Raw genomic sequence first — 18,331 nt, 5'->3', positions numbered from 1 at the left:
GGGTTTGGCCCTCTCTTAGACTTAAAGACAGCTTCCACTCTCGCAGGCATATGTTCAATCAGGCACTCAAAGGTTTCCAGGGGAATGGCAGCCCATTCTTCATGGAGTGCTGCACTGAGGAGAGCTATCGATGTCAGTCAGTGAGGCCTGGTACAAAGTTGGCATTCTAAAACATCCCAAAGGTGCTCTATAGGATTCAGGTCAGGACTCTGTACAGGGCAGTCGATTACAAGGATGTTATTGTCATGTAACCACTCCACCACAGGCCGTACATTATGAACAGGTGCTCGATTGTGTTGAAAGATGCAATTGCCATCCCTGAATTGCTCTTCAAGAGTGGGAAGTAAGAAGGTGCTTAAAACATCAGTGTAGGCCTGTGCTGTGATAGTGCCACACAAAACATGAAAAACACGACCACACCATAACACCACCACCTCTGAATTTTACTGTTGGCTCTACACATGCTGGCAGATGATGTTCACCGGACATTCGCCATACCCACACCCTGCCATCGGATTGCCACATTGTGCACCATGATTTGTCACTCCACATAACGTTTTTCCACTGTTCAATTGTCCAATGTTTATGCTCCTTACACCAAGTGAGGTGTCAAAAAAATGGCTCTGAGCACTATGGGACTCAACTGCTGTGGTCATAAGTCCCCTAGAACTTAGAACTACTTAAACCTAACTAACCTAAGGACAGCACACAACACCCAGCCATCACGAGGCAGAGAAAAGAGTGAGGTGTCGTTTATCATTTACTGGTGTGATGTATGGCTTATGAGCAGCTGCCTGACCATGAAATCCAAGTTTTCTCACCTCCTGCCTAACTGTCAGTACTTGCAGTGGATCCTGATGCAGCATGGAATTCATGTGTGATGGTCTGGATAGATGTCTGCCTATTATGCATTACGACCTTCAACTGTCGGCAGTCTCTATCAGTCAACAGATAAGGTCGGCCTGTACGCTTTTGTGCTGTACATGTCCCTTCATGTTTCCACTTCACTATTGCATTGGAAACAGTGGACCCAGGGATGGTTAGGAGTGTGAAACTCTCATGTACAGACATATGACACAAGTGACACCCAATCACCTGCCGACGTTCGAAGTCCATGATGTTCCACGGAGTGCACCATTCTGCTTTCTCACAATGTGTAATTACTACTGAGGTTGCTGATATGGAGTACTTAGCAATAGGTGGCAGCACAATGCACCTAATATGAAAAACATATGTTTTTGGGGGTGTCCGGATACTTTTGACCAGATAGCATACCAGTGCTTTTTCTGTAGTATACATTTCTTCCCTACGACACATTTTCCTGTACCATGTATTTTTCTGTGCTTAGTGTTGTTATGTATATGGTATTCTACCCCTGGAAGGGAGGAGTGATGTACCTTCACTTATGATGCATGCGATTTCGGAGATCACACGTCCATACTGTTCACAGGCCTCCTTATAGAGGCCACCTAGGTCAGCCCCCTGGCATGCTCTGATGAGCCACCAAGAAACAGTTTTAGTTAAGTGATCACAAAGGAGTGTTTGGCCTATTTTGTAACCTGTATTACTGTTGTCCAGTCAATATGTTCAATGTTACGCACAACCTATACATTGTATCTTACATGTTTCTCCATGAAGTACTATGTTCCATGAATAATGTTTGTTCTTGCTGTAGCAGTTTCATCTGACATAGCACTTGCCACATAACCTCAATTTAGTTTTTTGTGTAGGCATGGGAGTGCTAAACCATTAATAGAGATGAAGGAACACATGTTATCAATGGAACAATAAGATTTTGCAAGTTTAATCTGCAGTGCAATAGCATTGTCCAATATTTACTTCACTTTACGAGTACTTCATAATGTTCCTCCCAGCACTAGTAACTCAGAACTTCACAGGTGGAAACCCATCTTACATCATGGTGGTTGCCATCATTCTTTTGGCTTCAAGCTTAAGTTTTTCTGTCTATCAGCTGTCTACTTTACTTTACTTTACTTTTCACCTCATATCTCTTTTCCCACCATGCTGCCTTTATGCTATAGTCTGTTGTTTGCCTGCACTGCTAGTTTCTCTGCCTGTATCACTAGTGTTTCATAGTTTCTGTTGATGTCTTTTTTCTTGGATTTTGGCCTTCCCTTCCAATTTATATTTTTTATATGCATTCCATCATTTCCTTATCAAAATATTTTCTTCTCTTACACTTTTTGTGAACTGCTGTAATCCCACTGGTGAATCTTTTCATCTTGTCCTACTGTACCTCCCTTAGCCTGAATCTCAGGATGTACCTTCCCCCCTCTCCTCACAAACCCTTGTAAAGTATCACTTTTCTTGAAAAGCTAGCGTTTTTGTATGTTAGTCAGTGGCTGCCTGCTAAACTGATGCACATCCATATGTTCCCAGAATGAATTTTCAGTCTTCAGTGGTGTGTGCACAGATTTTAAACTTTTTGGCAGATTAAAAGCATTTGTTCATCCAGGTCTCAAAACAGGCTTATCACGAGAAAATGCTGTACTGGCTGACCTATTCAGGCATGACTCATGATTTGCCCTCACAGCTCCCACCAATACCTCTTTCCTGCGTTCATAAATGTTCTCCTTGCATACCTTCTGGGGCTAGCACTCCTGGAAGAATGGTTATCATGGAGAAATGGCTGAGCTATGCCACAGGGATTTGTTTCCAGAAAGCAAAAGTTTCTGAGTTAGAGTCTCAGTTTGGCACACAGTTTTACCTAGTCACCATCCTCCATGCCTCCCCACTCTCCTATTCTCACTACATTCCACTTCTAGCCCTCAACATAAGCCTGTTATTCCCCTTGTTCCTTTCTTCCGTCTCATTTTAGCTGGCACATACACTGCCATACTTCTTTTCTCTTTTCCCTACTGTAAATCCTCACCTGTACTTTCTCTTACATTTTGTTTTACCATGCAAGCACCAACATACATGTGTGTGTCAGAGAGAGAGAGAGAGAGAGAGAGAGTCTGGGTGACTGTGTCTGTGTTTTCCATATTTGCTTTGTGGCTATCCACTGCTCTGCATCTGTTCCTTATTTCATGAGTGGTGATGTAAACCACATTGAGCACATAAATTCAATGGTGTTTTAGGGGGCGTAGGGGCATGAATGACTTCTGTTTACTGAGTAGTGTTAGCAAAGTGAAGGGTTGGAGTATCTGTAAAGCAGATTGTATACAACACTAAACAGAATAACTGCACTGGGGAAAAATGGAAAAAGTAGGAGTTTATATATGGTGTGCACATGAGGATGTTTCAGTAGGAGAAACATCTTTGTACATGCATGAAATAGCTACATGTTGTAACTACAGAGCCATGAATGGGTCAATTGTAAAGATGTGGAAACTAGCCATAGATAAAACATTTTACCTACTGTCAAAGAATTCAGGGTAAATTCTCAAAATCATTCTCACTAATTAATAGTAACAATGTGCACTTAACACCTGGAGAAATGAATTGCATGACACCAGAAATAAATAGTAATGAAAAATTAAATTCTGAGCAGGATACATACTGCAAACATGAGCTAGACATAAATTGTGACAGTGTATTTATTGTTATAGCTCCATAATAATACAAAGTTGGAATGTACGATAATCTAGTCAAACATAAGTGACAAACACAAAACAGTAATTTGATTTTTTCTTCAATTTATTCACATCAAATACTGATGTGATGAAGAAACTCTTTGGTAAAAGTTTGAAAAATATTGTGTACAAGTGTTTTATTCATGCCATAGATGTAGGAGGAGATTTCAAATTTCCATTTTTAGACTGAGTAAAGCACAAGTTAAGAATGGGAAGGAAGGGCTAAGAATATTGTGACATTGTGCAAAACCTGTTTTCTGAAAATTATCTTGAGTAGTTGGTGAAACAACTCACCTGCAAGGGGAACATGCTACTTGCAATAAGAGGGGCCCAAAACTTTTTAATTCAATGAATACAGAAATAGGGAACAGTGAGCCAGAGGCTATTACAGTATTCTTGATCACTTCCGTTGAACAAAAAGTGTAAGACAGAAATACATTTCTCTGTAAAGAATGTGATGGCAAAGTGATTAGAAACTGTGATCTGTCAGCACAAAACTTTCAATTCTGAGTAGAAGAATGTGGAAGATCTTCATACAAATTTAGATGTAGGCCATGTATTTACTGCTAATTAGTATGTAGCTGACAGAACTTGTCAAATCTTAGATCTGGATAATCAGACAATTTGCCAAAGGAATGACTAAAGAGGTATGTTTTTAATTTTAGTTTGAACTGGTCATTATTTCCAATTTATTGCTTAATTAGGTTAGTTTGATGTTATCAGACATGTCATGTTGCAACTTTTATACAGAATAAACAAAATTACTGACAGATATATTGTTGATACAGAAAAACTATTGTTTTAAGTAATACTACTGATAACATGTAAGCTTCAGTAACCAGATATTGAAGACAGTGAAAACACAGAGAAAACAATTTTTTTAATAAATAGAACAGCAGACAAAGTTACATATGTATATTTCAACAAGCACACAGAGACAATGACAGTCCCACCGGTTTTTACATTTAGAAATAACTTGTTACAAAAGATGCTTGTGGCAGAGTGGCTACACTACTGGTCTGATAATCCTAGTTTAAATGTCAACGTGTAACTGAGGGCAAGGCTGGCTGAGCCTATAAGCTGTCAATCAGCCAGTAGAGTGCACAGAGGAGAATTGCACACACATCCATCAATGGCAGCCTCTGGAGGATTCAGACACAAGAGGGGAGAGCAACTCCCAGCCACTGGAGACCTTAGAATATGGGTGAAAGTGGCTTGCATGAGGAGTACCCCGACACCCATGCCTTGGAGCACTAGACAACACCATCGGCAATGGGCAATAGAAGCCGGGATCCAAGGTGATGTCCAGTGGCAGTGTGGAAGGTGGAGGCAACTCCACCACAGGCTGAGGCTGTGCAGGAGACATTGAACTGGCAAGGGGCATGCCCGCTGTCTGGAGGGCCACTGGAGCTGCTGCTGAGGGCTGCAAAGTCATAAGCTCATTGGGTGGAGGTTCTAACACACACAGAAGAGGAGGCTGGAACACCAGCAGATAGGCAACAACCAGCAACAGGGGCACAACAGCTGGTGATGTGGTGAGCACGAGAGAGGAGGTAAGTGCCCATCCAGATGCAGAACTGCTTTTGTTGGCACTGCACTGGAACTTTTGCTCTCCATTCTGGATGGTGAAGACACAATGGCCATTCTGACACATGATGACTGCTGGCAAACAGTGGGGGTGTCAACCAAAACAACACACCCAAAGAGCTATACCTAGTGGAAAACTCTTCACAGTGGAAGAAGATGAGATGGTGTGCAAGGTCCTGGATGGAGGATATGGAGCAGTGTCCTCAGTTGACACCTGTGGAGAAGTTCAGCAGGGCTATGCGAACCAATAAGCGTCATCTAGTAAGCCACCAGAAAAAACTGCAGTACTTCTCAGTGGGGAAGTCCTGCAGATATTTATTCATCTGGGTTGTAAGGTTTGAACCATGCGCACTGCTTCCCTGTTAGATTGGGGCTGAAAGGAAAGGGAGTGAACATGTCAAATGCCCGACCACATGCTGAAATCATGAAACACCTGAGACAGGAACTAAGGTCTGTTATCAGAAATGAGAGTAACAGTGAGATCTTTGACAGAAAACATTTTTGAGAGAGCCTGATTAGTGACTTCAGTAGTGGCAAAGGAGCACTGGAACACCAATGGTAGTTGCGAAAACACATCAATGATGATCAGCCAAAACACATTCAGAAACAAACCCACAAAATCCACATGGATGTGTTCCCAGGGCTGAGTTGCTTGAGGCCTTAGGTGGAATGAAGCCTTGGGAACTGCCAGTTGACTAGCACACTGGGGACATACAGCAAACAAATGAACCAGCTCCCAGTCAATGCTGGACTAATAAACATGACTGCAAGCCAGGAAACACCCCAGTGACCCTCATGTAACAGCTGTAAGACCTCACAATGCGAACTTGGGAGAATAACCACCATGGCAGCTGCACAGACTGTGGAGAGGAGGACACCATCTCAGACCAAGAGAAAATGGCACAAGACAAAGCTGTAATGATGGTAATTGGAAGCATGGCCCAGAGGATGGAAAAACCGAATCTGCTGGTGAAGGCAAACTACCTGCTTGAGGACAGAGACAGGTGCTGTTGCCTTGGCAACTTGGGCACCAATGATCAGAAACCCATCGACTATTTGGTGGGAGGAGACATCCAAATGAAAACACATGAGCACTTCTTGATTAAACTTGGGTCTAGGCCAACAGGCATCTGGGATAAGGTGTCTGCACTGGCATAACACCCATCGAGGAGAAAGTGAATGTCATAGTTGTATTTGGAGAGGAGCAAGGCTCACTGCTGCAACATGTGGGCTCCCTTACTGGATACCTGGGTGGATCAACTAACTAACAAAATTAATGGCTTGAGGTTGATAATTAGTTAGAATTTCATACAGTACAAGAAAACATGAAATTTGGTGACAGCATACAGAATGGCCAGAGCCATCTTCTCGCCCTGGATTAGTGGACATTTGGTGAACTGAGAGTTTTGGATGCAAATGCCAGCGGCTGCTCTGAGCTATCTGCATTCCAATGGGCAAGGGCTGCCTCCACTTTGTACTGTCAGTGGTTTGTTAGGATCAAAAGTGTATAGGCATTTCCCATTTCCTCTACTGAACAGGACACATCCCTTGTCACCAGTTACCTCTGGATGAGGTGTCCAATTTATCACAGATCTTAATACATCTTTTGGCCTGTATCAATACCAACGGCTTATGTTTTGGGTGGCAAGTGCCCCCACAATTTTTCATCACTATCTGGAAGAGGTCATGTCCATTACTCTGCACTGTTTCAACTACGTGGATGACGTTGTCATTACCAGACGTATTACGAGTGACCACCTGCACAATCTCAGAGCACCTGTGAGTCTGCACTGCAATCTGTCAAAGTCTAAATTTCTCCAACCGTCTGTTGAGTATTTGGGCCACACCATCCCACAGCATGTCATCCAACCCATGGAGGGTCCTGTCAGAGCTGCTACAGACCTGCTGCATCCCTTGTTGTTGCAAGAACTGCAGGCTTTTCTGAGTTCATTCCTGGGGCATCCATCGTTCCTCGCCCACTATACCTCGTTTTCTGCAAAAGAGTGTAGAAATCATTGAGGAGTATGTGCACATAAAAAACTAGCAAGATGGGTGTGTGCTCAGTTGGCCACTTGTGACAAATGCAAGTGGGAGAGACATTGCACTACCTCACATCAGGGGGAAATTCGAGGTACCATCCGTAGCAAAGTTAGTGAGCTATTGGCTGTAAACAATTTTGGGCCACTCCCAAATGGTTGAGGTGGTATGAAGTATATATTTATGGTTATTGATTTGTTTTCAAAGTTTATCAAACTGCATTCAATATAGAAAGCTAACAGGAAAACTCTTATTCTCAAACTGGAAAAGGATTTCTAGCCAGAGAGGCTATTATCTGACAACGAATCACAAATTACATATAGAGTGTAGAATGATTTCATGAATAATCAAGGTATCAAACACATAAATATATCAGTATACCATCCAACATGTAACCTGTGTGAGTACTATATACAACAAATTAGCTGCCTGTGTAGAATGTATTTAAATAACAAACATTCTAAGTGGTTGGAGTTTGTCAGATCATTTGAAGGCATATCAAATAGAGTTAATAGTAATGCTTGCAGGGTACTCACCATTAGAATGAATGACAGGAAGCAAGCTGAAGTTGTTTCTCATTGAGGTGGTGGATTTCCACCAGGTCAACTGGTAACCACAGTAAAAAGAGAGAATGCAATGAAGACTTGTACAGAGAAGATGATAAATGAAAGAAAAAAGTGATAGGATGGGAGTTATAAGATTATTATGTACAAGCTCTGGGACTGTAGCTTAATGAAATATCTATTAAAGTCAATGGAGAAATAAAAAAACCCTCTTCTGAAAGTCCACACCCAAATGTGTATCCTGCATTGGCAAAATTACTGGGGCTACAAAACGACAGAGCTGTAATTGTTCATAGAAAAAGGAGTTTAATAGGTGTGTACAAATGTGTGTGTATATGTCTAATTTCCATGTGAAGTTTATAAGAATTTTTGGGGTATTAGTGTTTGGTGTATAGGGTAAACTTGGGGAGTTTAAGGTGTATGTAAGATGTATGGAGGCACAACTTAGTGTATGGAGAGTGCCAACTCTTGGTGAGCAGAGGTTGGCAAAACATGATTAATTTCCTTATTTGTAAAAGAGAGGAATAAATTGTACTGTATGTAAGATAAATGAAATATATCTGTGTCATGCAGTGGGTATATCAATTATTTAGTCACGTGTTTTGGTATAACCAGCGTAGCAGCGTCTTTGGCAGTGGTCTGACCACTGGAGGTCATGTCGTTAGTGAAGAGAGAGGTTGGAGGGGCCTGCATGAGTAGCATGGAGGGACAGTCTGTGCTGAGTAGCTCTGAAGGGCTGTTGTAATGAACTTTGCTGATGGATACTGGTGGCAGTAAACAGTGTTTGTATGGCATGGATTTGAGATACCTGTACTTCTGTTAGTATTCACAGAACATTTGGTATATCTAGCTATTTACTGCCATAGTTGTGGAAATGAATGGCTTACAAGAAGCTTACTTTTGGAAATGTGTAGTTATCAAGCCTGTGGATACTACCAGTGTCACAGTAGGGTAGTACACCTAGTGTAAGTGCATCTGCCTGTATAGTGGTTATTGAACCTTGTGATTTATATAGTGTGCCTGTGCTTGTTCTTGTGTGTGTGTGTGTGTGTGTGTGTGTGTGTGTGTGTGTGTGTGTGTGTGTTTTGTCAGATATTCTGAGACACACAATTTATGTGCAAGTAGTGCTCAATAATGTAGATGAGTCAAATCTTATCTCTCCAGTATCTCTTGTATAACACCAGTCAAATGAAGTTTGAATTTAATTTTGGCCTTGATGGTGTTTCTTAATTGCCATTGTTGGTGTTAAGATATTTTGTGACTGTGTCTAACTGACATTATTAGGCTGTCTGAGGGCACATGAGTCACTGATCTGTACAAGATTTATGTGCCTGTCATTTGCATGAAGTCAGTTCATGTTCAGAGGCAACTGCAGTGACTATAAATTCACACAGGACTGTGTCTACTGATGTCAATACTTTGTTCCCATGGTGTCTGTATGCCATTCCTTATCTTTTACTTAATTACAGTAATATGCTATGTCCTCTAATATATGTGCAGAAGCCCACTTGTAAATTAATGGAAGTTAGTTGAGGCCAGGCAATGGCTGGTCATTGGCTCTGTTTAAATTTGTGTACCACTCACACCATTCTGCCTTGTATAGCAGCATGTTGTCTCATGATTGGTATTGTCAACTACAATTAAAGTGCTTACTTATCGGTTGTTGAGGGTTACATGTAATTGACCCAGTGAGTAATTTAGATTCTTCCAATATCATTATCTTGAGGATTCGTTATCTTGTTTTAAGGCTAACTAACATCATCTCAGCAGTAGGCATTCTTACTGTCATAATTTAAACTTATGCCTTAATCAAAATCTACTCCCTGTTATTTGGTTACACCACTTCAGTAATTGATATCAAGCCTCTATTGCTAAGGTTCCAGTGTGGAGTGGTGGTTATTGAAAAATTTTGATAGATTGCTTTTGTGATTATCTTGTATTATACAGTTATTTTTTGCCCAAATTGGAGTCACATCTTTCATAACTAGCACTGGCTGTTACAGATATGTTATTCCATCCTATTGAAACAGTGTTATGTAATTTTCTGCATGTGACATGCATGTAAATTGTTTTAGCAAAAGAATACTTGCTTCCCTTAAGGGTGCTGCACCTCATATCCAGTTAGCATATAATTTGGGGTTGTTTTAATTAAATGTGTTGTATTTTCTTAATCCTGGGATGACATCTACAGTATATTATATCTTTGGGTTCCATTAAGTAAATTACCATTTTTTTAAGAAGTGGTATATATCATGTACAAGCTATATTATGTCTTCTGATTATGTTAGGTAAATTTCTGTTTTCTTAAAAGTGGCATACATCACGTCTAAGCCATATTATATCTTTGGATTTTATCTAAGTAAATTTCTGTTTTCTTAAAGGTGACATGCATCATGTTTATACTATATCTTTTGTTTCAGTCTAAGTAAAGTCTTGCATTTCTCCAAGGTGACATACATCACATTTTCCTAAATTGTACCTTTTAATGCTTTTGGATTAAATGCCCATTTTATTTAAGGATACACACATCACATCTGAACTCTGGAATATTTATGTATGCTTGTCTTTTGTGGACTTGAAGGTCTATGGTCTGGGCCTACAGTAATTTAGCACTGTTCCCACAGGCTAGTGTGATTAATGTCTTGATGAAAGAAATTTTTGAATTGTATGATAAATATTGTTTATACTAAGTTGCTGATATTTATGGGCCAGTATCTGACCACTCCTCTCACCCGCTAACCTGTGCCATATCAATGTTATATATTTTTCTTTGTAACAAATGGACAACTGACAATACTTCGGAAGCCTGTGTTTTCTCAAAAATCAACTCCAAAAATGTGGGCATGGCTCCTGTGGAAGTTTGACAGTTGCTCAGTCATTATCAAATATGAAGATATCAACAACTGCTTTATATGCAATGAGAACACAATAGACAAAATGCTACATTTTAACAGAAGAAGAAATGGCCAATTAAATATTGATGCAAACCGATCGTCCTCAGTTCCAATGCCGAGTCTTCCACCATCACCTCTTCCCCATGAGAATAAATCACCATCTGCACTGAGGATCACAACATGCTGAGCAGCAGAAGCTAGCATGATGACATCAACACTTAGCAGATTCTCTAAAAAAATAATGAAAAGTTTATTAGTATTTGTGGCAATAAAATATGCAACCTGCACAGCAGCAACAACAGTTATAGCCACTACAGCAGAGAACATAGTTAAATGGAAACAAAAATTTCATTTTTTACAAAGGATATATATAGAGCTTGTACATTAGTTAAAATATTGTTGGAAATGATAACCTGTCAACGATTTTCCTTGTCCATAATGTGTTATTCAGTGCATATGCAAAATTAACTTGTTCCAATCTTATAGGCCAGTTTCAAGTGTGCTGACATGTATAAAATCAGTGAGATCACATAAACACATTCAAAGTATTGATTCTTAATATCCATCATGCCAGTTGGACATGTGAAGATGTGACAGGCTGGCATATCTAATTAATATGTGACATAACAATTATTAGTATAAGTTTTTAATTAAACTTCTGATAATTTTAATTTCCCAATAGGTTGGGTAAAATATAATTTTGAATTGGTATCTTCATAAAGAGAACCATTTTACTTGGCATATCTTCATAAAGAGAACCATTATATTTGGCAAAGTGTAGATTCCATGCATTTATTTAGTGGTCATGTTTCATTATCCAGTATGGCAGGGCAGGCCAAGGAAACAAAAGGCCAACATGGCGAGTTTGGTATCAAACACCCTTCGTCTTAAGGTCCCAGATACCAGAGAGGAGCCCTCAGGGGCTCGGCATTCAGGTGCCAGGTATGGGCTTGGTGAGCTGGGGACTGGTAAGCACCGCCAGTCCCCATTCACCGTAAGCTCTGAGCATACTTCAGTGACCACTGTGTGGTGCAGCAGTGGAATGTTGTGAGTCTCGGGGAATGGGGATCTTGGCTTGACCACCCAGATCGCGAGGATGGAATAAACCTCTGTAAACAACCCCTCAATCTCAAGGTGTGCTGCACGCTAATAATATGCATGGCTGTTGAGGTGGAACAGTTGTTAGCGGGCAACCTCTGGGGAACTTGCCGCACCTAAGTTGTATAAGGCTTACCTAGGCAAATGGGGCTGTCTAGGTGGACTTCTAGTTCCCTAGCTGCTCGTGGGACCAAGATGGATCCTTCAAAATCCTCTTTTCTTCCTCCCAGTGGAAAGGATGGGCCGCTGGAAGGTTCTAACACCCAGTCTTGTAAGAGGGCTCGTGCAGTCAGTCCCACTGACTCCGGCACTTCTTGTTCCTCATTGTGAAATGGAAGGAGGGTAGTTTCGAGAAGGTTTCGCCCTTCTATATACAAAAGGGTTTGGAGGTGATCTGTGGCTCCTTAAAATTGGTGAAGCGCTTACGTAATGGGGCCTTGCTAGTGGAAACTTCCACTTCCCAGCAAGCAGCTAACTTCCAATCTGCTAAATGCCTTGGGGAGTATGCCATAGACACTGAACCGCACAGCACCTAGAATTATAGCAAAGGTGTTGTGACATGCCGGGATCTAGTTGACATTCCCAAGGAAGAACTGCAACATGAGGGGGCTCCGGAAGGTATCATTGATGTCCAACATATCATGAAGAGGGTTGATGGCAATCTTGTCAAATCCGACTCCTTTATTCTGACCTTCAGTAGCACGAAACTTCCTGAACATGTTAAAGCTGGCTTCCTTCGCCTTAGTGTGAGACCTTATTTCCCGAGCCCAATGCGCTGTTTTAAATGCCAGCATTTTGGGCATACCACCTCAGGGTGTAAAGGCGAAGCGACTTGGGGCATCTGTGGTAAGGCTGCTCATGAAGGAGTTAGTTGCTCGTCTCCAGCCACCTGTATCAATTTCTCTGGAAACCACCCTGTATGGAGTAGGGACTGCCGAATATTTTTAGAGGAACCCAAACTCCAGGAAATAAAAACAACCAAGCATATCCCCTATGGTGAGGCCAAAAAGATCTACAAGTTGATGCAACCTCCCACATTTGTTACATCTTTTGCATCCGTGGTTCAGAAGCCTACTCCAAAAGTGCCTCTACACAGACAGAGGCGGTGAATGTTGGTACTAACGCCTGCAGATGTCAATGCACTTGCAACGCAGCCAGTGTTTCAGAGCCTGTTGCCCCTACTCGAATGGCAGACAAAGGTACAGTGGCAAACTTGGGCCAGCCCCTGGCGCCTCCAACAGCTGAGGCTGTTCCGAAGCCCAGTACGGCCATTACCACTCCCACTTTGGCTCCCCCAAAGACCACCAAACTGCAAAAAGCTCCTATACAGCAGTAACAGCGGGTCAAATCACGTGGTAAACCATCTGACCATGCAGATGTTGTTTTATGTGAGGCTTCATTTGACTCTTCCCCAGAGAACTTGCAGGGGTTCACGACGCATGTGGAGGTACTTCGTCTACTCCCTCAGGGTAGACCTCTGTGTCTGTGTGTCCAGGAGACTTATTTCCATCCATCTTACTGCCCTGAGCTACGAGGCTATACACTCCACAAAAAGGATGACCTGCATGAAGAGAGAGCTAGAGGAGGCATAGGTATTTTCATCAGGACGGACTACGGACACTTACCCCACATCATGCACTTGATGAAGTGGCCCTCACCAACCTTCTTATTTGTGGTGATTTTAATGCCCACAATGTGCTTTGGGGCTCTGCAATTACCTGTCCCAGGGGTAGAGCAATTGAGAGGCTTCTCCTGTCATCATGTGTCTACTTGCATAATGCAGGACAGAGCACTAACTTCTGCACAGTGACTGGGTCATTCTCTACCACTGATCTCTCGCTTTGCTCTCCAGCTCTTGCCGCCAGTGCTCAAAGGGAAGCGGTCGCTGACTTGCATGGCAGTGATCACTTCCCAATCTGGATTCATCTGCCAGATGGCATGGGCCCCAAAAGGAGATCACCACTATTGGGGCCGACTGGACACTTTATAGCCAGTTGGTCCGGTTTGAACACTGTGAGAATTTTGAGGTGTGAGTTGATCATATTACCAAAACAGTCCACCACGCCACTGCAGCATCCATTCCACAGTCCACAGGCCACCAAAAGAGACAACCTTCTGAATGCCACTCTGCAATCAGGACCAGGCATGTGGCTCTGCGTAGGTTCCGGGGTCAGCCAACTGCTGAGAATCTTGCAGCCTTTTGGGTGGCGGGGTAAAAATGTCACCGCATTATTCGAGAGAGCAAGAAGAGATCCTGACAACAGTTCCTGAACACCATTAATCATTCCACCAAAAGTTCCATTGTGTGGGAGACCATCAGGAGAATTTATAGGAGAGGAGGGAGGTGCCCCATGGCTTCTGTAATGAATAATGGCACTCTCCATATGGATCCGCAAGACATTGCCCAGACTATGGAAGAGTATTTTACCATGGTTACTGCAACAACCAGTCAGGATCCATGTTTCCAGTGCCATAGAGCGGTTGCTGAGAGGTCCACCTCTAATGAAGTTTACAACTGCCCATTCTCTATGTGGGAGCTGGAGTCTGAATTGTCTGCAGCTCATGACACATCCCCTGGTCATGACAGGATCCATTACAGTATGCTACGGCACCTCACAAGGCACAACAAACAAATCCTCCTCACGCTTTTTAACGCCATTTGGGCGTCAGGTCACTTTCCTGACTCATGGCATGAGGCAGTTTTAATTCCTTTTTTAAGACCTGGGAAAGACCGCACGAGCCCGAGTAGCTACCGTAGTGTTGCCCTCACAAGTTGCAAGGGAAAGACCTTGGAGCAGATGGTCAACCGCCACCTTGTCTCGATGTTAGAAACCCAGCAACTCCTTAGTCACTTTCAGTGTGGGTTCAGGAGGTTTCATTCCACCTTCAATAACCTCGCCCTCCTGGAGGCGGCTATACAGCAAGCTTTCCTATGCTGTCATCACTTTCTAGGTGTATTTGTTGACATCGAGAAGGCCTACAATACCACTTGGAGGCGTCTCACCCTGGAGCAGCTTCACGAATAGGATTTTTGTGGGTGTCTTTCTCTTTTTATTCAGTCTTCCCTCTTACCACAATATTTTAGATACCGAATTGGTGACGTCCTGTCTGACCGCTTTGAGCAGGAGAACAGTGTCCCTCAGGGTAGCATTTTAAGTGTGACTCTCTTTTCCAGAGCTTTTAATAACATTACCTCTGTAGTGAAAAGCCCTGTCCAGTATTCCTTGTTTGTGGACGATTTCTCTTTGTTTTGCTCTCCTTCAAGCCTTGCAACGACAACGCGTCAGTTGCAACTTACTCTGAGACGTTTGGATGATTGGACACAGAAGAGTGGTTTTAAGTGTTCCACCGAGAAGTCCGTGTGTGTTCTTTTTCACCATTCTCGTTCGAATTTAAACTTTCCTGCATTGAGGATGAGGGACACTGTCCTTACTTTTAAAGACACGGTGAGATTTCTGGGGCTCATTTTTGACTTGAAGCTTACGTGGTTACCTCCTCTTTAAGACCTGAAATGACGGTCACTTAAGGCTTTAAGTATTTTAAAATGTCTTAGTCACAGTACATGGGGAGCCGACAGGACTTGTCTGCTCCAGTTTTACAGGGCGTTTGTGTGATCTCGGCTCGATTATGGGTGTATGGTGTATGGGTCTGCGAGGCCTTCTTACTTAAAGATGTTGGGCTTCAGTTGACCACTGGGGCATTCAGAACTAGCCTCTGTGCAGAGGCTGGTGAACTGCCACTTCATATGCAGCGGTGGCTACTTACGGTGCATCAGGCGTATAAAACTTTGTCCACATCATGCACACCTGCATACCATACTGTTGCTCAGCTTCCTCTGGCACGGCTATTTCATAACCGGCAACAAGCGATGCGGCCCTATGGGATTCGCGCACAGGATTGCCTCTCCTGCTCCACGTGATCCTGAAGACACTGGAGCAGATGAATCGTGTTTGGGGCAATCGATTTCTCCTCTGCTCCGATTCTCTTAGTGCCTTACATTCATTGCAGAATCTGTACCCAACTGAGGAGATGGTCCAGCTGATATATGACCAACTGTACTTGCTCCAATGGCGGGGTAAGGAGGTGTCCTTCTGCTGGGTGCCTGGTCATGTAGGTATATGGGGCAATGAACAGGCCGATCGGGCTGCCAAGGAGGCTTGCAGAGAGCAGGATGTGATCCAGTGTCCTATTCCCTTGCAGTGTGTCATTTCTGCACTCCACAAGAAGTGCATGGAGTTGTGGGAGGAAGAATGGCTGGTGGTGACGGCCAATAAATTGTGGTTGGTGAAGACAACAACTCGGCCATGGTGTTCCTCCTGCTGGTTGCTCAGGTGGGAGGAAGTGACCCTCACACGCCTTTAGATTGGGCACTGTCCTCTCACACATAGTTTTCTATTATGGGGGGAGGATCCCCCGTTTTGTGATGTTTGTGGTGTGCACATCTCTGTCTGGCACATTTTAACAGACTGCATTTTATACAGTGATGCAAGGGCAGAAGCACAAGTTGCTGGGGATCTGCCCTGTGTTTTAGCTAATGATGAGATGTGTGTGTCTAGGGTTTTAAAGATTTGCGATGTGTCTGGACTCTGGCCTGAACTTTAAGGCTCGAGGTTTTAGTGTATTTCAAAGTGGCAGGCTCCTCCCTTTTTGCTTGCAGTCAGCCAGCCACTTCCATATGCTAAATTGTCTTAGCTCCCTCTACCACTTTTTTCTTGTGTTGTCCATGTTTTACTGCTGACTGCATGATTTGTCCCATGTTTTGGTGTGGGTAGGCACATATTTTTCCAACCTTGTTACCTGTGTTTTACGTTCTGTTTTATCTTACTGTTCTGAGTATTTGCTTGACACCCGTGTCAATCTGTTACTGAGGGGGCACTGAAGACCTAGCCATCGTGTCCCCATACAAGCCTCTCCATCCATCCATCCATTCATCCATCCATCCATCTATCCATCCATCCACCAGAGAGGAATATATTGCAGATTTTCTATGCCTGTACATACCATGGGAAGGATGAGACGATCATGTATCTTGAAATAATACCATGTTGTTATTGTGGTCTTCAGTCCAAAGACTGGTTTGACACAGCTCACCATGTTACTATATCCTGTGCAATCCTCTTTATCTCCAAGTAACTGCTGAAAACTACATCTTTCTGGCTCTGCTTATTGTATTCATCTCCTTGTCTCCCTCTATGATTTTTACCCCCTCCACACCTCCCTCCAATTCTAATCTGGTGATCCCTCAAAGTCTCAGAATGTGTCCAGTCAACTGATCCCTTCTTTTGATCAAGCTGTGCCACAAGTTTCTTGTCTCCCCAATTCTGTTCAGTACTTCCTCATTAGTTATGTGATTGACCCATCTAATCTTCAGCATTCTTCTGTAGTGTCACATTTTGAAAGCCTCTATTCTATTTTTATATAAACTGTTTATCGTCCATGTTTCATTTCCATACAGTGCTACACTCCAGATGAATACCTTCAGAAAAGACTTCCTAATACATAAATCTATACTTTGATGTTAACAGATTTCTCTTCCTCAGATATGCTTGTCTTACCATAGCCAACCTACATTTTATATCATCTCTCCTTCAGCCACCATCAGTTATTTTGCTTCCCAAACAGCAAAACTTATCTACTACTTCAAGAGACTTGTTTCCTCATCTGATTCCCTTAGCATCACCTGATTTAATTTGACTACATTCCATTATCCTTGTTCCACTTTTGTTGCTGTTCATTTTATATCCTCCTTTCAAAACACTGTCAATTCCATCCAACTGCTCTTCCAAATCCTTTTCTGTCTCTGACAGAATTGTCATGACACTGAGAAACCTCAAAGTTTTTATTTCTTCTCCCTGAACTTTAATTCCTTCTCCAAATTTTTCTTTGGTCTTCTTTACTACTTGTTCAGTATATAAACTGAATAACATCACAGATAGACTAAAACCCTATCTCACTCCCTTCTCAACCACTGCTTCCCTTTCACACCCCTTGACTCTTATTACTGCCCTCTCATTCCCGTACAAGTTGTAAATAGCCTTTTTCTCCCTGTATTTTACTGGTGCTACCTTCAGGATTTCAAAGGAGTATTCCAATCAACATTGTCAAAAACTTTCTCTAAGTCTACAAATGCTAGAAATGTAGGTTTGCCTTTCCTTAAGATATCTTCTAAGATAAGTCAGAGGGTTTATATTGCCTTGTGTGTTTCTGTATTTCTCCAGAATCAAAACTGATCTTCCCAAAGGTCTGCTTGTACCAATTTTTCCATTCTTCTGTAAAGAATTTGTGTTAGTATCTTGCAACCATGATTTATTAAACTGATAGTTCAGTAATTTTCACACATGTGAGCAACAGCTTTCTTTGGAACTGGAATTACCACATTCTTCTTGAAGTTTGAGGTATTTCACCCGTCTCATACATCTTGTGCACCAGATGGAAGAGTTTTGTCATGGCTGGCTCTCCAAAGGCTATCAGTAGTTCTGATGGAATGTCGTCTCCTCCAGGGGCCTTGTTTAAACCTAGATCATTCAGAGCTTTGTTAAATTATTCTCACAGTATC

At 42.4% G+C, this 18,331-nt stretch overlaps 1 protein-coding gene across 3 annotated transcripts in view; it reads right to left on the bottom strand.

Moving 5' to 3' along the window:
* The window catches only part of LOC124607401 (serine/threonine-protein kinase Nek8), a 317,572-nt gene that overhangs the window by 131,008 nt on the left and 168,233 nt on the right, over positions 1-18,331 (bottom strand). For all 3 annotated transcript variants that reach the window (XM_047139723.1, XM_047139724.1, XM_047139725.1), the window contains one exon: positions 10,772-10,907. In XM_047139723.1, coding sequence (XP_046995679.1) covers positions 10,772-10,907 — 136 coding nt within the window. The remainder of the gene's footprint in view (positions 1-10,771; positions 10,908-18,331) is intronic.

This window comes from Schistocerca americana, chromosome 3, assembly GCF_021461395.2.
Source record: "Schistocerca americana isolate TAMUIC-IGC-003095 chromosome 3, iqSchAmer2.1, whole genome shotgun sequence".
NCBI classification, from domain to species: Eukaryota; Metazoa; Arthropoda; class Insecta; order Orthoptera; family Acrididae; genus Schistocerca; species Schistocerca americana.
Note: the sequence above shows the minus strand (reverse complement) of the source record. Positions and strands in the feature narration are given on the sequence as shown.